At 44.1% G+C, this 20,474-nt stretch overlaps 2 gene segments (V, D, J or C); both read left to right on the plus strand.

Moving 5' to 3' along the window:
- LOC105533568 overlaps positions 1-10,523 on the plus strand; it is a 38,711-nt gene extending 28,188 nt beyond the window's left edge. The window contains 2 exon segments of the V gene segment in view: positions 8,766-9,202; positions 10,497-10,523. Coding sequence covers positions 8,766-9,202; positions 10,497-10,523 — 464 coding nt within the window.
- A 1,692-nt stretch (positions 10,524-12,215) lies between these two features.
- LOC105533554 lies at positions 12,216-13,355 on the plus strand. The segment is given in 2 exon segments: positions 12,216-12,355; positions 12,509-13,355. Coding segments are annotated over 2 exon segments (504 nt in total).
- Positions 13,356-20,474: the final 7,119 nt, after the last annotated feature.

A 20,474-nucleotide genomic window follows, 5' to 3' on the forward strand; every position in this document is an offset into this window, starting at 1 on the left:
TGCCGAAGTTACAGCTGAAAGCGTTGTTTATTGCAAGATTTTGTAAGTTCAGAAATACGTTTATAAAAATCTAAGAATTTTCCTTCTAAAATACACTATGTAAAATTTGCTAATAATTCATTTAAATACAAAATATGAAAACGTGGGTCTGATTAATCAAAAGGAACGATTGAATACAGTTTCCAGGTTAGGCCTATTTGATATCTTCACACTGTTTAAATCTGTGGCCTGTATTTTTCAGGCTTCTCTCATCCCTCCTAGCATACTAATTGCAGTACTGTAACATTGTTTATTTTGCAATCAAAATGTTAGTTAATGCATACTTTTGCCTCCACTAGCTAAAGGTGGACTTTAAGGTCAACTCTAGATTGACGCTTCTGGGGAAGTATAGAGAGGGGAGCTAAAGGTGGACTTTAAGGTCAACTCTAGATTGGCCCTTCTGGGGAAGTATAGAGAGGGGTGTGTGAGAGGGTAGGGATTGCAGGAGTGAGAGCAGGGCATCTCTGTTCCTTCTTTGGACAATCTTGAGCGCATTAGGCCAAATGTGAATCCATGAGACTGTGGATTTTTGGCCACTTGGTGGCGCTGTGGCTCCACAGTGCTGTAAGAAACCCTGAGTAGGGCTGGAGGGTGGCCAGGAGAAGGCTGAAGGGGATGCCTGGCTGCCTAATGGCATCAGGGGCCCTTTGGGATTCCCTGAGTAGGGCCTGGACATGTGGAGTTAAGCACAGACCCCTCACTGCCAAGAAAGGGCAGGGGTGCTAGAGTCCTCAGTTTGCACCAAGAGGGAGTGTCTCTGCCTCTGCATGGGGAGTGGAGGATGAAGGGGCTGGGATGGCAAGGACTGGGAATGAGTGTCAGGCCTGGGACAGGGAGGACAGAGGAAATGCAGGTGTGATGTAGGCATGTGGGGACTGTGTTCCACTGGCCCCACCTTTAGTTTCAGGGCTGTGTAGGACAGGAAGATCTCCTGGAGTAGCAAAGCCTGGGCCCTGCCAATGGTAGCAGCATGTAGGGGTGGCCTGCAGAGAGAGTAACTGGGAAAGGCCAGTTCCCCAAGGAACTTCCCTGCCCCATTCAGGAAGTAACTGTGAGGCAGGTGCTTCCAGCCAGAGGGGCTCAGGCCCTGCCAAGCTTACAGGGGTTTCTTTCCCAGACGTTCCCTGCTGCTTCTATATGTGATCTGCTTTAAAGCTCACTGAAATCACAAGTCTTTATTATTTTGCCTGTTTTTGTATCTGAGGGAAGGCAGCTGCCCCTGGTCTCATATTTAATAACTGGCTGTCGTGTGTTCTCCAACACCTCTCCACCCTCCCCTGCTCTGTACATCTGTCCCCTCATCTGGCTTCCTTCTTTCGGGTCCCGTTAGCAGGAGGGGAAGGTCATGCCTCCTATGTGACCATTATAACCTCTTCTTTGACAAGTCCAAGAAACATATGACTTCCAGGCTAAGCATATCCATTCATCCTTCATGGCAGCAAAAAGAAAGATAAAATTTTCTACACTGTAGACTTTCTGTAACTAATGCAATCTACCTTGAGGAAAAGTAACATGAATAATTGTTATTCATTAGTTAGTTTATTTTATATCTTTTCTTCAATGAAGTTTTTGAGGCCCATTCTTTGTATATTTTATGGCATAAGATAAAACATGACAAAAATTGTTTAATAAAAAATATTTCATTTTAGAGTATTAAGGCTTAAATTTATTTTGTTTTATTTTAGTTTTACTTATTCAAAGTACTTTACTTGGTTTCTGAATTATACAAATTTCCCTTTCTTTCTCTTTCTCTCTTTAGCTACCTCCCCCATTTTTTGCCAGCGTTTTAATTTAATGTAGTAGGAACATGGAACATGAGATCCTTATGTTAAATAGATTTTTAAGTGTACAACACAGTATTGTAATCTACAAGTGCAAGGTTGTACAGAAGCTCTCTAGATCTTACTCATCTTCCTGACTGAATTTTTATACCTGCTGACAGTAACTCCCCATTTTCTCCACTCCCAGCCCTTGGATATCACACTTTTATCTTTGCTTTCATGAGTTTGGCTTTCAGGTAGCCTACTATAAGCAGAATCATGCAGTATTTGTCTTTCCGTGCCAGGCTTATTCACTTAGCACGGTGCCCTGCAGCTTTATCCATGCTATCACGAATGGCTGGGTTTTCTTCTTTTTCATGCTTAATAATACTCCATTGTATGAATATACCATATTTATGGTCTTTCACTGTTTCTACGAAACCGTCTGTCACATGAGTGGCACAGTCATCTGCAGAACCGAAAGCATGGATTACATTAATGCACATTCACACTTCAATTCTACTCCATGGGCAAGACTTAGAAAAAAATGATGATTCCACCATTTACTGTTATTTTACTATACACAAAATAGAAGTCCTTCTTTTGGGAAGTTTCAGTTATTTAGAAATTCAATTGTCAGAAGGAAACCCTAAGACACAAATGCTTTTCTCATGGTACAGGTGAGACAATTGGCCCATTGGTTAAATAACTTGACCAAATTAAATAGCTGTTAGGATGTAGTACTGATACTCCATCCCTGCCCAGTCTAAGTTCTGTGTTTATAGCTCTATGCTATAAAATAGTTCATAAAGCTGCCAACCTACAATAAATTGGAATGTTTTCCCCTACACCCCTTTTAGACCTGCTGACTCTAATAGCATCGTAGTCGGAGATCAGTTTACCCTGGAGACAGTGGTGTAGGGAAAGTGGTCTGAAGAGGCACCATGACTCCCAGCCATGACTTCCACTCTAACACCAGCTCATCAAGATCTGAGGCCAGTTCTTAATGGGTTAAGTTTAGCTTTAACATTTTTTTTTAAATCTACAAAATGAGACTAACACTCTCCATCAGCAGAGATCTATATAACCTTTAATGGCATAAAGTATCTAGCATATAGTAGAAGCCTAGATATCTTGGTTTCCTTTGCTGGTCTCAGACAACCTCGTCCACTATGCCAATGTGCAAAGACAGATATGGACACATTCTGCAAAGAAATCTTAGGTTGAGGACTCAGAAGTCACAGAAATGGAAATATATATGCTTGATAATTCATTTGATAAAATTAACTGGAGGATGTAGCATACATATCTCCTCAGACATTTAAAAATCAACATTTTTGATATATAAATTATATGAAGTAAACATGACATCTTTTAAATGAACAGATCAGTGACTTTTGAGCAACATATATCGACGTATGCAACCCCACCTCTATGAAGATGTATCTGCCTCACCCAGAAATTCTCTCACTCCCCTCTGCAATGCCTCTCTCTGTCCCAACGACCAATGATGTGACCTCTATCACTGGAGAGTCATTTTGTTCGCAAATATTTTTAATGCAAATGTCAAACCTCATCTGATTAATCTCCTTGAATACACAGCTAAGTAATCAAGGCAGGGAGGAGTTCCTGGGAGGTTTTCAGGTTTTAGAAGGGGCTGAAGCCATGTGAGCTACCTGACCCATGGTAGGGACAATTCTATCTGGAGATGGATGTTGTGCCGAAATAACCTCAAAAGGTCTTTTCAGCTGGTAGAAGCTGATTCTACAAAATTTATTCATTTTCATTCATTTATTTTCTCATCAACTCTTTCAATCAAACACATTTATGTCATGTTTTGACAAAAGTTAATCATTTTTAAGGAAATTATTTTGAGTTCCCATCAGACACACACGCAGCTGAGCTTCGTGTTCACACAGTGAGCATGCTGGGGTCAAGCAAACCAACATCACAGCGACTTCATTGACAGATGATGTCTTATTGAGAGAACAGTTCTCTTTGACTTGACCCCAAGTGTCCAACCCGTAAAACCTGAGCCTTGAGCTAAAATCGATCTTCCTGTTCTGGCCCTGCCCTGGGCACCAGGCCACTGTGCTGTGTGTTTCTCTGTCTCCTGAACCAGAGTCCTGGGCACAGATATGGAACCTATTCATGGGCTTGTTTGATTCCAGCTGTGACTTTCAGTACCAGGTGGTCCTTTGCTGTGACTTTAATTTCTGTTTTCTTTATTCTTAAGTTCCGTAGATGCTGAGTGACCCAGACCCTTGTTGTGCTCTTGTGCTGAAAGGAAACAAGCACATGGGGAGGTAAGCAGAATATGAAACAAAATAATGTATTTGCAACCAGTGACAAAACTTACTGGCAGGTCTTTGTCCAAACACTGTTGAGAATTTGAAGATCATGACAGCAGAGTTTAAAACTAAGTGCAGGGTCCTTCCAAATGTGGGGCTGTGTACATCAAAGGTACAGTTTTGGAGCTCCTTTTTTAAAACAAAAACAAAAACCAAAAACACTCCATGTTCATGGCTGCAGGCCATGAGAGAATATTTTTCTTTTTACATTTGAATTTAATTTTTATTTTTCCAGATGTTATTGGGGTACAGGTGGCATTTGGTTACATGAGTAAGTTCTTGAGTGATGATTTGCAAGATTTTGGTGTACCCACCACCCGAGCAGCATACACTGCACCATATTGTGTCTTTTATCCCTCACCCCCTCCCGCTCTTCCCCCTGAAGTCCCCAAAGTCCATTGTGTCATTCTTATGCCTTTGTGTCCTCATAGTTTTGCTCCCAGATATCAGTGAGAACACACGATGTTTGGTTTTACATTTCTGAGTTACTTCACTGATAGTCTCCCATCTCATCCAGGTAGGTCACTCCAAATGCTGTTAATTCATTCCTTTTTATGGCTGCAGAGAATTTAATTTTTTATATAGATATATATCTTTTTTATATTATATATATTTTATATTATATATATCACAGTTTCTTTATCCACTCGTTGATTGATGGGCATTTGGGCTGGTTCCTTTTTATTTATTACTAAATTAATGGCAGGTACATTCTTCCTTACCTTAAAGTCTTGCCCTGTCCCCCCAAGTACCTTATACATCAGGACACCTTTGTGCCCATAGATCATGGGCAGTGCTGGGCAGCCACCATCGTCCACACAGTGAGGGCAGTCAGCAGTGTGAGGTGGCTCTGTCTGCTGCGGTCTAACCCCAGGCACAGAAACAAGAGCCCTGGGTTGAGCTGAGGCTGCTCAGCTGGGTTTGTCAGGAGTCACATCTGTCAGTGAATTGACAAGAAACAGAACAAAATGACTCCTCCAATGTTGATGAGCCTGCCCCTAGGATTTGGAAACTCGCTAACAGAGAAAACCCATATAGACAAAGGATTTTAAACAGGATTAAGGTCAATTAAGCAAATTAGAAAAGGGTACTTGAAGGAGTATTTGGGACACAGGAGTCAAAAACACCAGGAAGACATGAGGAGGTGTTCTAAGATTCTAGACTATAGCAATACTTAGATAACCAATATCAGTGTATTAATGAGTTATTATTATGATTGTTATGATTTTGAGATGGAGTCTCACTCTGTCATCCAGGCTGGAGTGCAGTGGCACGATCTCAGCTCACTGCAACCACTGCCTCCCTGGTTCAAGTGATTCTGGTGTCTCAGACTCCTGAGTAGCTGTGAGTACAGGTGACGTCAGGATGCCTCGATAATTTCTGTATTTTAGTACGGATGGGATTTCGCCCTGTTGGTCTCCAACTCCTGACCTCAAGTGATCTGCTCTCTTCAGCCTCCCAAAGGGCTAGGATCACAGGCGTGGGCCACTGTGCACAGCCAAGTAATTATACCATCATGGGAATATAAAATATACTTTGAGTTACAAACTAATTACCAAAAGATCTAAAAAAAAAAATGGTACACTTGCACCAATTCAGACAAAGGCATTCTTCCCATCCAAACTCCTCACTGGTGAATTTATCTTGAATTTGACCATCTGGGGAAGGGGCGTGGCCACTCCTGACAGGAAGGCTCTGGGGCCCAGGCAGGGAGTATGAAGTCTCAGAATGATGCCCTTGAAAGACCTGTTCCCCTTTCATCAATGCACAGACCCAGAAGACCCCTCTATCTTGTAGCACCTGCCATGAGCATCAGGCTCATGTGCTGTGTGGCCTTTTCTCTCCTGTGGCCAGGTGAGTCCTGGGCAGAGCCCCTTGCATGGATTTCAAGGCCCAGCGCCTTCCCACTGAGGCTGCAGCATCAGTTTTGTTCTTCTCTACAGGTCCAGTGAATGCTGGTGTCACTCAGACCCCAAAATTCCAAGTCCTGAAGACAGGACAGAGCATGACACTGAAGTGTGCCCAGGATATGAACCATGACTACATGTACTGGTATCGACAAGACCCAGGCATGGGACTGAGGCTGATTCATTAGTCAGCTGGTGAAGGTAGCACTGAGAAAGGAGAAGTCCCCAATGGCTACAATGCCTCCAGATTAAACAAAAAGGATTTCCTGCTCAGGCTGGAGTCGGCTGCTCCCTCCCAGACATCTATGTACTTCTGTGCCAGCAGTGAAGCCACAGTGCTGCACGGCCGTCTCCTCTCTGCACATAAAGGCAGGGGAGGCTCTGCCCTCATCCCCACCCCAGACTCAGCAATGCCCTTGGTCCTAGCACCAGAAACTTTGGAGCCTCAGTGGGCCTGGGCAATGCCAGTCTTGGTCTGTGCCAGGTGCCTCTGCAGTCGGTCTTAGCCCAGCCTGGACTGGACTGGTCCCAGCGCCTCAGATGACTTCTTTGTCCCCCTCTGGTCTTTCCTCTGAGCTGTCCTTTCGGGCTGGGGCCAGGGGTTTCCCAGCTCTGACTTTCCTAGTCATTCACCTGAGTCTGAGGCCTCGTAGGTGAAATAGCATTTGTATTTCAGATCCATCTAGACTCCCATCCTCGGTACCAGATGCTTTCCTCTCTATGATTTTTCCTCATATTGAACCCTAAAGTTGTCTTAGCCACAGCCTGCATTTCCTATATTCACAGTCGCCCTCCAATACCTTGCTGGGTTTCTCCTCCCCGACCTCCCTGCCCTTCTCTACTCTTGCCATGTTGAGAGACTCCAAAGTCCACTTCCTGTGCCCTGGGCTGGAGACTTCCTTTCTGTAGTGGTCAACACCTACCTGTGCTTCAGATCTCAGCATGATCAGCCCTGGTGATAATCACCACTATGCTTCCCTCGGCTCCCAGCTGAGGTCAGTTTCCCTTTAATAATCTCTCATGCTATCATGTGTCTGTTAGTCAGTAGAATTTAGCACAATTGGAATCTTCCAGATACTTTAAACCCCATGAAGGCCAAAGCTATGTCTGCTTTATATCCCAACAGCATTGCCTGGCACAGGGGGAGACCCATTTCAAAGAGAATGGATGAGTCAATGACGCAGTGAATGATGGGTGGATGGATGAACCAATAGCAGGAGCGTCCTAGATCCATTTTACCCTGGCAGAGATCTGGCATTAACTACAAGAAATCTTACCCCTTTGATTGCTGGGCTTGGGTAAGTCCCTGAAACATATATATATAATATCTATTTCATATATATTATATCTATTTCATATATATTATATCTATTTCATATATATATATCTCACAGTTTCTTTATCCACTCATTGATTGATGGGTATTTGAGTTGGTTCCTTTGTATTTATTACTAAATTAATGGCAGCAATACATCCAGAACATTCTTCCTTACCCTAAAGTCAGCCTTGTCTCTCCAAGTCGCTTACACATCAAGACACCTTTGTGCCTGTAGATCATGGGCAGCTGCCATCATCCACATAGAGAGGGCAGTCAGCATCGTGAGGTGGTTCTGCCTGCTGCGATCTAACCCCAGGCACAGAAACAACAGCCCTGGGTGGAGCTGAAGGTGCTCAGCTGGTTTTGTCAGAAGGCCCATCTGTCAGTGAATTGACAAGAAACAGAACAAAGTGACAACTCCAATGTTGATGAGCCTGCCCCTGGGATTTGGAAAGCTAATAACAGAGAAAATCAATATAGACAAAGGATTTTGAACAGGATTATGGTCAATTAAGCAGATTAGAAAAGGATACTTGAAGGAGTATTTGGGACACGGGAGTCAAAAACACCGGGAAGACATGAGGAGTTTTTCTAAGATTCTAGGCTATAGTAATGCTTAGATAACCAATATCAGTGTATTAATGAGTAATTATTATTATTATTATTCTGAAATGGAGTCTCACTCTATCACCCAGGCTGGAGTGCTGTGACATGATCTCGGCTCACTGCAACCTCTGTCTCCCTGGTTCAAGCAATTCTGGTGCCTCCGACTCCCGAGTAGCTGTGACTACAGGTGCACGTCAGGATGCCTGGATAATTTCTGTATTTTTAGTACAGATGGGATTTCACCATGTTGGTCAGGCTGGTGTCCAACTCCTGGCCTCAAGTGATCTGCTCTCTTCAGCCTCCCAAAGGGCTAGGATTACAGGCATGGGTCAGCGTGCACAGCCAAGTAATTACATCATCATGGGAATAAAAAATATACATTGAGCTACAAACTAATTACCAAAAGATCTTTAAAAAAATGGTAGACTTGCATGAATTCAGACAAAGGCATTCTTCCCATCCAAACTCTTCACTGGTGAATTTATCTTGAATTTGACCATCTGGGGAAGGGGCGTGGCCTCTCCTGACAGGAAGGCTCTGGGGCCCAGGGAGGGAGAATGAGGTCTCAGAATGACGCCCTGAAAGACCTGTTCCCCTTTCACCAATGCACAGACCCAGAAGACCCCTCTATCTTGTAGCACCTGCCATGAGCATCAAGCTCCTATGCTGTGTGGCCTTTTCTCTCCTGTGGCCAGGTGGGTCCTGGGCAGGGCCCCTTGCATAGATTTCAAGGCCCAGCGCCTTCCCACTGGGGCTGCAGCATCAGTTTTGTGCTTCTCTGCAGGTCCAGTGAATGCTGGTGTCACTCAGACCCCAAAATTCCAGATCCTGAAGACAGGACAGAACATGACACTGAAGTGTGCCCAGGATATGAACCATAACTACATGTACTGGTATCGACAAGACCCAGGCATGGGGCTGAGGCTGATTCATTACTCAGCTGGTGAAGGTAGCACTGAGAAAGGAGAAGTCCCCGATGGCTACAATGCCTCCAGATTAAACCCACAGAATTTCCTGCTCAGGCTGGAGTCGGCTGCTCCCTCCCAGACATCTATGTACTTCTGTGCCAGCAGTGAAGCCACAGTGCTGCACGGCCATCTCCTCTCTGCACATAAAGGCAGGAGAGGCTCTGCCCTCCTCCTCACCCCAGACTCAGCTATGCCCTTGGTCCTAGCACCGGAAACTTTGGATCCCCACTGTGCCTGGCCAGTGGGAGCCTTGGTCTGTGCCAGGTGCCTCTGCAGTCGGTCTCACCCAGGCCAGGACTGGTCTCAGGGCCTCAGATGTCTTCTTTGTCCCCCTCTAGTCTTTCCTCTGAGCTGTCCTTTTGGGCTGGGGCCAGAGGTTTCCCAGCTCTGACTTTCCTAGTCATTCACCTGAGTCTGAGGCCTCGTAGGTGAAATAGGATTTGTATTTCAGATCCATCTAGACTCCCATCTCTACCTCGGTACCAGATGCTTTCCTCTCTATGATTTTTCCTCATATTGAACCCTAAAGTTGTCTTAGCCACAGCCTGCATTTCCTATATTCACAGTCGCCCTCCAGTACCTTGCTGGGTTTCTCCTCCCCGACCTCCCTGCCCTTCTCTACTCTTGCCATGTTGAGAGACTCCAAAGTCCATTTCCTGTGCCCTGGGCTGGAAACTTCCTTTCTGTAGTGGTCAACACCTACCTGTGCTTCAGATCTCAGCATGATCAGCCCTGGTGATAATCACCACTATGCTTCCCTCGGCTCCCAGCTGAGGTCAGTTTCCCTTTAATAATCTCTCATGCTATCATGTGTCTGTTAGTCAGTAGAATTTAGCACAATTGGAATCTTCCAGATACTTTAAACCCCATGAAGGCCAAAGCTATGTCTGCTTTATATCCCAACAGCAGTGCCTGGCACAGAGGGGAGACCCATTTCAAAGAGAATGGATGAGTCAATGACGCAGTGAATGATGGGTGGATGGATCAACGAATAACAGGAGCACCCTAGATCCATTTTACCCTGGCAGAGATCTGGTATTAACTACAAGAAATCTTACCCCTTTGATTGCTGGGCTAGGGTAGGTCCCTGAAATTAATGGGGAGTCGCTATCATGGGTAAGATTCCTCCTGTGTCTGCAGCACCAGACCTCCTCCAGGTCTCTATGCTCTGCTTCGGACTCTTTCCCCACAACAACTCTAGACAGATCGGAGATCCATTTCCAGAAACTCATGCACACAGGTTTGTGATTTTGGAACCACTTCTGGTACCAAAAACTCCATTAGGTTTACATCAATTAAACAGAGCCACTAAGAGTACTATGGAGAGGAGGATGTATGACAGGAGTTAGACCTTATATAAATGTAGGGGGAGCTGAGGAAGAGAAGGTCTGGAGGGGTGATCTAGCCAGCAGATTTAATTCATGATTAATGTGACCTCTTATTCTACTCAAAGGAGAGCATATGATTTCAAATAAAAAAATATTCATTTTCCTTTGTAAAAGTTGGACCTAAATAGTGAACTACTTTTGTCCCGTAATTGTCTTAAGTTGGCTAATGGTGGAACAAGTCCTTGATGCTAGGACTTTGGTTTCCTTGGAAGAACAGGAAAAACAAAAACAAACAACCACAACAACAACAAAGAAAACAAAACCTCATGCATATACAGCCTTACAGGCTCTGTTTTTTGGAGGAAGCATAATAAAAAAGAAACAGAAAATCAGAATTCTCTTCTGGAACCTACATTGGGGCTGTCCTCAGAGCAGGCTGTGATGTGAGGAATCTAATCTACGGGGGTATTTCGCAGCTCAGAGTGCAGCAGACAGTTCCTGACCCCATGCATTTGGGGGTGAGACCGGAGACAGTTGAAGAGCTATGGAGTCTTGACGTTCTGCATTCTCAACCCTGGCCTCTCCCTGAATTTCACAGATTAACATCAGACCAATTCACTCCCACTATTAAAAATATTAAAACAAAAACCGAGGAGGAACAGTGAGCAGAAGCAATAAACTATTAAAATGAACATCTTGAAGATTTAAAATTCTGCCATCATAAGATGTGAATGTTTGAAGAGCTACATTTAAATGAATACAAGAAGGAACTGAAATGAGGACACGAAAAAAGAGGCTGCCCCAAACCATCAAAAAACATTAAAGAAATAATCAAATAGAATGTCTAGAAAACATTATGATTACTCCAGAAAACCAAATGGAAGCTAAACAGCAGATTCAATGCTTCTAAAGAGATTAGTAGCAATATCAAAGATGGATCTCAAGAAATCACCTAGAATGAAGCACAGAAAATTAAATGTAAAATATAAAAAAGTGAAGGAACAAGGAAAAAATGAAGTGTCTAGAATATCAGAAAGTATATAATGTTTTATTGAAATTTTTATTTTTTTCTTATATATAATTGAAGTTTCAGAAAGAGAAAATAGGGCAAATGGCCTGAGATGACTGTGTATATGATGTTAGCTGAGAATGTTCCTGAGATGTTTGAGACCGAAATTCTTGTTCAAGAATTCGGATGAATTGCAAGACGAATAGGTAGGTCCCAGTGAAATTGCAGACCACAAATGACAAAGAGAAGATTTTAACAGCAGTCAAAAGGGAGAGATAAATATCTTTCAGTGGAATAGAATGAGAGAAATAGTTAAAGTCAAGAAAGAGAATTAAAACTAACCGTTAAATCAGAATTGTAGTCCTCAGTTATTGAAGATTCAGATTGATTTAAAAAAATCTATAGGACAGGAAAAGAAAATATGGAACACCAAAAAAATTCTGTGAGTTTGCCCCCAAGGTATCTTTTCTGAATTATAGTTAACGAGGGTGGAAAATGATCCCAGAAGAAAGGCATGAGGGCAGTTTGTGAGGAAACCCATGTGATGGGGCAGTCCCGTTGGGCACGTGTGACTGGGGGGATGGAGGAGGCTGCGGCATGAATGGGGATGGCAGGGGGGACCCCGACTTGCAGGAAAGGCAATGAGCTCACCCTTTGGTGCCTCGTGTTGGGGTTGCTGTTGGCACATCCTACAGAACGTGCCCAGCAGACAGAGGAGGCGCTGTGGGATGAGAAGGTGAACTCGGAGACGTAGCATGAAGCCTCTCGGTCCAGACAGTACAGGAGCCCAAAGCGATGTCCCATGCAAATAACGTTGTTTACAAGGAGCGTATAAATATTTAAAGTAGTCATCCAAGTGTGTTCTAATATAAATCCTGTGTTCCTGAGGTCATGCAGATTGGGAGAGGAAGTGATGTCACGGTGGGAACTTCCATGTAGGGACAGGGACGTCCCTCCTCCTCTGCTCCTGCTCACAATGACCCTGATCTGGTAAAGCTCCCATCCTGCCCTGACTCTGCCATGGGCACCAGGCTCCTCTGCTGGGCAACCCTGTGCCTCCTGGGGGCAGGTGAGTCCTCAGACACCAACCAGCCTCATTGTGTGTGTGGGTGTGTGTGTGTGTGTGCCGGGGGGTGTTTGTATGTGTGTGTGTGGAGGGATGGGATTCGTGTGATGACTAAAATTGTTTCCCTTGTTCTGTTCCTAACTTGTGCCTCCACAGATCACACAGGTGCTGGAGTTTCCCAGTCCCCCAGGAACAAGGTCACAGAGGAGGGAAAGGATGTAGTGCTCAGGTGTGATCCAATTTCAGGTCATACCGCCCTTTATTGGTACCGACAGAGCCTGGGGAAGGGCCTGGAGTTTTTAATTTACTTCCAAGGCAACGATGCACCAGACAAATCAGGGCTGCCCAGTGGTCGGTTCTCTGCAGAGAGGACTGAGGGATCCGTCTCCACTCTGAAGATCCAGCGAACAGAGCAGGGGGACTCGGCCGTGTATCTCTGTGCCAGCAGCTTAGCCACAGCGTGGCACAGTCACCTCCTTCCTGTTCACAAACCTCATCCTTCTCTCTCCTTGCAGCATCTGGAGACCCTTAACAGAGGCCTCTCTTTGCTCCCCGCTCCCCGCTCCCCGTGGGAAACAAGTAGATTTGGACCTCAGCTGTCCTTTGGGTAGAAAGAGACCACAGATTCACCCCTAAGACACAGTGACTGTAAATGTGGGTGGTGGAAGCAATCGTGGTCCTCTGGACTCTAGGAGTCTTCAGAGCCAGCTCACCGCTCTAAGGCAAGCACTGGGTGTCTTAGCCTCGGCCTTCAGGGCTGGGACATGCAGTTTTCTTTGGGGCCTGGGAGGTTGCTGCCCACATACAGAAGCTTTGGGCATGGGCAAGGAACAGGCCTGTTCCCCTGCATGCATTCTGGCATCTGGCATCTGCAAGGTCTGAAGCTTCATCCACAGGAACATTTTTTCTTCTGAAGCCTCTTCTATCCCTGTCACATTGGAAGTTTTCTGCAGTACCAGAGCAAAACAATCTTCGTGTTTGACTTAAACATCCTTGTGACTTTTGTGACAATTACTTGATGAATACAGCCATGATAACAATAAGACTTCGTTTCTTCTGCCTAGTGTAGCAATGCGTGTTCTTTATTTTGTGTTCATTTACCACTGCTCCTGTCTTGGGAGACTGAACATCCACTACTGCTCCAGTGTCAGCTTGGTTCCCTAGGAAATTGGGTTTCTAGAACCTGAATACTAACAAATAAGAATTGTACATATGTATACCATGTAACCTGCATTTAAAAATGTGTGTACATGAGCCTGTAATCCCAGCACTTTGGGAGGCCGAGGCAGGCAGATCACGAGGTTAGGAGACTGAGACCATCCTGGCTAACACGGTGAAACCCCGTCTCTACTAAAAATACAAAAAATTAGCCAGGTGTAGAGGCAGGCACCTGTAGTCCCAGCTACTTGGGAGGCTGAGGCAGGAGAATGGAGTGAACCCAGGAGGAGGAGCTTGCAGCGAGCTGAGATGGCACCACTGCGCTCCAGCCTGGGCGACAGAGCAAGACTCTGTCTCAAAAAAATAAAAAATAAAAAAGTATGTACATGGTGCAGCGACTAAATCTAGCTAATTAACATATGCAGTACCTCAATCCTTATCCTTTCCTGTGGTGAGAATACTTGAAATGTACTCTGTTAGCAATATTCCAGAATGCAATCCACTGTTACTAACTCTAGTCACTGTGGTGTACAATAGATCTTTTGAACTTCCTCCTCCTATTTGAGTGAAATTTTGTATCCTTTAACCAACATCTCCCCAGCACCCCATCTCCACCCCAGCCTCTGATGATTGTTGCTCTAGTCTTTTGATTTGAAATAATTTCCCTGAGGTCTTTAACTCAAGAAGATGGAGTTTTAAAAATAATAATGCTTATATTACTTTTGTTTTGTTTGTTATTTTACATATTGCAATATAGTTTTTGTTGCAAATATAAATAAGTATATTGTAATAAAAATTCTTCACCTCTCTTCGAGTGAGCTACAGTTCACATATATGAAATTTCAAGATGTGGTTAGAGCTGACATGATTATGGATCATGGGTTTCTGGGAGTCCTCAGAGACAGCCCCATACACAAAGGTTAAGATAGAATACCCCAGACCCAGCCAGGACAGAGGTGCCCTGAGTCCTGCAGAGCTGGTTGGGGAATTATAGATCCTTAAATTCACTTATCAGGAATTGTGGTGGCTCAGATACCAAATTTCTTTCTCTAGCAAATGATAATGGTTGGCAGGGATTGTTCTGAACCCATTGTAATTGTTTCATCAATAGATCATTCCTTTTTTTTAGTTGCCCTGTGTGTCCTGGGAGTGCATAAGTCCCAGGCACAGATGGGAATTCCCTGACCTTAGGATGCTATTCCAAGGACTTCCTTGCTGGACCCTGTCTCCAACTTTTCCCACCTTTATCCGCATGACCCCTAAGACAAATGGTCCTAATAGTGGACCAGCTCTGAAACTTAAGCTTGAACAGAATACTAACCACAACTGTAAACACTGATGCTGAAAGAAGTGGTAAAAAAAGGTGGGCAAGGTTTCCCACCTGCACTGAGAGTGAACATACAAGGATAGCAAAGGGAAGGTTGTATTAATAAGCAAACAAGAAGCAATAAAGACCCTGCTCTAAATGAATGTAACTAATCTCTTCGAGCTAAAAAAGGAGCATGTCAATAAAAGTATTTCAAATCAAAGTCTAGAAGCTTCCAAATCAGCCAGCACAACCCTGAGAGCTCTGCACTCTGAACAACTAACTTCGGGGAACTCTTCAATCCTTTCTGGGCTCAAACTTTCCTTTGTCCACCCGAAGACCCAGGGTCACACTCTCATGCTATTATGAAAACAATGGGCTTCGATATTGTTGCTGATGCCTCATTTCTAGGAGTTGAGTATTAAGCACTGAAGAGCTTTGAAAGTTGTGCTTCGGAGTCCAGTGATGTGCTGAAGCCAGCTTTTCTGACTCGCGAGAGACAAATAGGCACACTCTTCCCTTCAGTGAAGCCATGTTGATAGTTTGAAATCCACCATAGTGCCTTTGTTGATACAACAGAAATTGGTAAGTGCTACTAGGCACGTGCCCACCTCCACAGACACTCAGTTTTCCAGCACATCACTGGAATGTTTTCTGAGAAAATGATGTTCCTGTTACGTCGTCATGTCTTGCGGGGCCAAAAGGACACCGAATTCACCTCTTCTCTGTTCTTGCTTTTAGAAACCATGATCGAAGGTGACCTCAGCTGACACTATTTCTATTCAATCTCCAAATTCCCTTACTTTGTGGGTCCGTGTCTCCTGTAAGCACACCAGTCCAGAACATGACAACTATTTTGAGTGTAGCTAAAGGATACAGTGAACCAGTTTATTATTTTCACATTATCCTTCCTTGCATGGAATATGTAGATGCTGCAGTCATTGGGAACAGGGATGGGGCAAGCAGCAGCTCTGGGTTGTGAACCACTTTACAGCCAGAAAATTCTTCAGTGGCACAGACACACCCTGGGGCATGGACTAATTTGCTTTGGAAACTAAGCAGCTCCACACCAGTCACCAATGACCTTGGATCTGTTTTCAGCTGAGAGGTCAGAAAAATCACACTCACCCTAAATGTCTTCCTCTCCAATACATAGTACAGCCCCTGTCCATCTCAGTCCCTGGAGGTCATCCAGAGCTCCCAGAGAATCTCTGCTCTGGGGCAGAATCACCAAGGCTCCTCCTCACCAGCTCTCTACAGGCTCCAGCAAGGCTTTTCTGCCAGGTGCAGGGCATGAGTGTGGCTCTGTTGTCTGTCAGGTAGAGGGAGGCCATATGGTGATGTTTGTATAAGAAGGATTGGGTTTCTGAGGCTCCTCTCAAATACTTGATATAATTTTATTTGCTTTTTGTTTCCCTCTACAATGTCACCATTTAGGAGAACAATTATTTTGGTTGCATTATTTATGGCACTGTGAAAGATTTTTGTGTTTAAATTCATTTAAGAAATCATTCCAATTATGCATCTTTTCTGTTCAGATATAATCTGAGGCAGTGAAAGAAACAGCAATGATTTTGAAAACAGTCACTTACATGCTCTATGATAAAGGCATTGTTCAAGGTTCATGACTCACACCTAACTTTCAATCTACTGGAAATGAAAAGGCACAGACTTGGGGGCCTGTGATCAAGCCACGAGAGAGGACTATGCCAGTTACTGTGGGACTTCAGGGCACGAAGAGATTACCTCCCCTTTAGACTCTGCTCAACGACGAAAGAATAAGAGTTGGTCCATGAGAACCTGAGGAGAGAAATTCTGGGAGCCTTTCCCTGGGATGGAGCAAGGGCTGTAGAGCAAGTCACTGAAAAGGGAAATGGTCCCTCTGGTCTGTCACAGAAGACGGTGGATAGAAAGGTCATATAATCCCCAGTTCCCTGGCTGATTTGCTTCCGTATGATGCTATTTTGCAGCAGCGTACCCTCATCTCACGCCACTCCAGTACCTCTTCCAGAATCATCTCCTCCCTCTCTGCTCTTTAGATCAGCACATGTGCATGGTACAAGCTATTCCTTTCCTGTTGTGGGCCTTTTGCTGGTCTTAATTATATCCAGCCTTATTTTCCCATTAGATACTGCTCCTTCCACGATTGTTTATTGCCTTTCAAGGGATTTTTTTTTTTTTTTGTCTTTCCCCCGAGATGGAGTCTCACTCTGTCGCTCAGGCTGGAGTACAGAGGCGCGATCTCGGCTCACTGCAAGCTCCGCCTCCAGGGTTCACGCCATTCTCCTGCCTCAGCCTCCTGAGTAGCTGGGACTACATGTGCCCGCCACCACACCTGGCTGATGTTTTGTATTTCTTACTAGATACAGGGTTTCACTGTGTTAGCCAGGATTGTCTCAATCTCCTGACCTCGTGATCTGCCCGCCTTGGCCTCCCAAAGGGCTGGGATTACACGTGTGAGCCACCACGCCCGGCCAAGGGATCCTATTTCATATATGCCAGTTTTGCTTCTTATTAATACATATCTGACCCCATCTTGAAGGTCATCACATTATCTGCTTAGTCTTTTGCTAATCTTTATTTTTATGGTAGCATTGTCATTTGGGGAACGTTTGTTTATCTTTGGTAATGGAAATGAAATAACGTTACACTTCACTTTCTGTATTGTATTCCTGCTTTAGAGTAAACACTATTTCCTTCCATTCTTCCTATTCTATTCCTGTCTCTTTAGATAGTTTTAAGGGAGAAAATTCAGTGAGACTGTAACTGCAGCTACGGGTTAAGAATTATTTAGAATGAGGATGGGATGTTAAGCTTGATAACTCAAAGGAACAGTCAGGGTTAAAACTAATGTTGGGATTGGGGTTTACGGAAGTAGCTAATAAAACATGCAAGATGGCATTTCTAGAATAGTGTCTCTGCTCACTCTGCAGACACTTCCCAGCATCCCTTGGGCCATTGCAGAAGCAATGATGAAACTTCACTTATTGGCCACAGGATGGCACTGTGGTCCACTGGGATCTAAGGGGCTCTGGAGAGGTTTGTAAAGCAGCCTAGGAGGGAAAGGGTTAAGAAAAATTAGGGCTCGAATCCAAGATTATGTAGATTTTGCAGCAGTTTTCAGTTATTTCTAGACTACCTACAGCTATACAAGATGCAGGAAATACCTGTAATCTTTAATGAGATCCACAGTTGAAGAATTTTGGCCTGTCAGCCTTGGTGTCAGGGGCAGGTGCAGACAGAGGAGCAACTGTCTCAGAGGAAAATGGGAAAGTGAAGGGGGGGCTGGGCTGTGGCTTAAGCCCAGTGAGTCTCTGCTGCACCTCATCTTCCCTGCAGCTCTTGCCAGGCAACAGCCTCCATGAGAATAGTCAGAAGGTCCTGGACTAGGTGAACTCTGCAGGCATGGCGGGTAACACAGCAGGCCCACCTTTCACAAGTTTGCAAAGTCTGGGCTCCAAGCCTTTTTTTTCCTTTCCTCTGCAGAGTCCTGCCACTTCTGAAGTCTTGTCTTCACTTTCTGCCTGCCTCTCCAACAGTCCCCGTGGAGGCGGGGATCAGCCAGACACCGAGATACCACAGATACACAGGAAAAAAGATCACCCTGAAATTTGCTCAGATTAGGAACAATTACTCAATGTTCTTTTATCAATAAGACCAAGAACAAGGGCTGAGGCTGATCCATTATTCAGGTAGTGTTGGCAGCATGACCAAAGGTGATGTCAAGGAAGGGTACAATATCTCTGGAAACAAGCTCAAGCATTTTCCCCCAATGCTGGAGTCCACTAGCACCAGCCAGACCTCTGTACCTCTGTGGCAGTGCATCTGCAGCGCTGCACAGTCAACTGCTCTCTGCACAGAAAAGGGCAGCCACAGGCTAGAGGTGGACAATCCTTCCCAAGGTCTCTGTCTCAACCAGGAGAAAAAGCTGACCTTTTTGAAGCTCTTCTCAAATATCCCCGCAATGGGCTCTCAGTCTGTGCATCCTCCTGCAGCAGGAACTTCAGTGTGAGCTGAGGTCCTCACTGTGATATGGATGCACGAATGCAGACAACACTTAATGTTATTTTGCCCAATTTGGAATATTCTGGTAGTTGCCCTTTTTTTGTTTCCCATTGGCTTGGTCAATTTTTCGCCATCGCTTTATGTTGAGCCTATGGGAGTTGCATATGAGATGGGTCTCCCGAAGACAGCATACAGTTTAGTGTTTCATTTGTTTATCCAACTGTCACTCTTTTAATAATAAATGACTTTTATGTGCTGTATCTAGCATGTCTACATCCAAGGTTAATATTAATACGTGTAGATATGATCCTGCCATTGTGTTGTTACTTGGTTGTTATGCAGACTTGATTGTGTAGTTGCTTTATGGTGTCAATGGTCTACGTACTTAAGTGTGTTTTTTTGGTGGCTGGTGGTGGTCTTTCATTTCTATGTTTAGCACTCCCTTTAGGACCTCTTGTAAGACAGGTCTGGTGGTCACAAATTGCTTGAACATTTGCTTGTCTGAAGGGATCTTATTTCTCCTTTCCTTATGAAGCTTAGTTTGGCTGGACATGATATTCCTGGTTGGAATTTCATTTCTTTAAGAATGTTAAATATTGGCTCCCAAATTGTTTCTGCCTTGTAAAGTTTCTCCTGAAAAACCTGCTGTTAGTCTGATGAGGTTCCCTTTGTAGATGACCTGCCTTTTCTCTCTCGCTGACTTTAATATTTTTTCTTTCATGTTGACCTTGGAGAATCTGATGACTATGTGTCTTGGGGGAGGTTGTCTTTTATAGTATCTCATAAGGATTCTCTGTGTTTCCTGAATTTGAATGTTAAACTCTCTAGCAAGGTTAGGGAAATTTTTGTGCTCAATATCCTCCAATACGTTTTCAATGTTGCTTACTCTCTCACTCTCTTTCAGACACATCAATGAGTCATAGGTTTGGTCTTTTTACATAATCCCATATTTCTCAGAGGTTTACTTTATTCATTTTTCTTTTTTTATTTATTTTTTGTCTGACTGAATTGATTCAAAAACAAGTGTTCAAGCTCTGAGATTATTTTCTCAGCTTCATCTATTATGCTGCTAATACTTCTGATGATATTGACATTGTTGAGGTTAGTTTTTCAGCTCTATCACATCAGTTTGGTTCTTCCTTCAAATAGCTATTTCATCTTTCGGCTAGTGTGTCATTTTATTTGATTCATTAGATTCCTTAGATTGACTTTCAGCTTTCTTCCGAATCTTGATAGTGTTTGTTTCTATCCTGTTCCTGAATTCTATGTCTGTCATTTCAGCCACTTCAACCTGGTTAAGAATCATTGTTGGGAAGCTAGTGTGTTCTTTTGGTGGTAAGAAGACACTCTGACTTGTTGAGTTGCCAGAGTTCTTTCACTGGTTCTTTCTCATCTCTGCGGGCTGATGTTTCTTGAATCTTTTAAGCTGATGTCTTTCGGAAGGGTTTTTTGCTTTTATATTCTTCTATGCCCTTGAGGGTTTGACTGTTACATAAGCTGGGTTCAGTAGACTGGCTTCATTTCTGGAATATTTCAGGGGGCTAGGATTCAGCTCAGTACTTCTGGGCTGCGTGTTGTAGGCCTGTGGTGCTGGAATTAGGCCCAGAGCTTTGATTTTTGACACCTCAAGGTTAAAGCATCTGCTACACCAGA

Source organism: Mandrillus leucophaeus, unplaced genomic scaffold (genome assembly GCF_000951045.1).
Source record: "Mandrillus leucophaeus isolate KB7577 unplaced genomic scaffold, Mleu.le_1.0 Scaffold1260, whole genome shotgun sequence".
Taxonomy (NCBI): Eukaryota; Metazoa; Chordata; class Mammalia; order Primates; family Cercopithecidae; genus Mandrillus; species Mandrillus leucophaeus.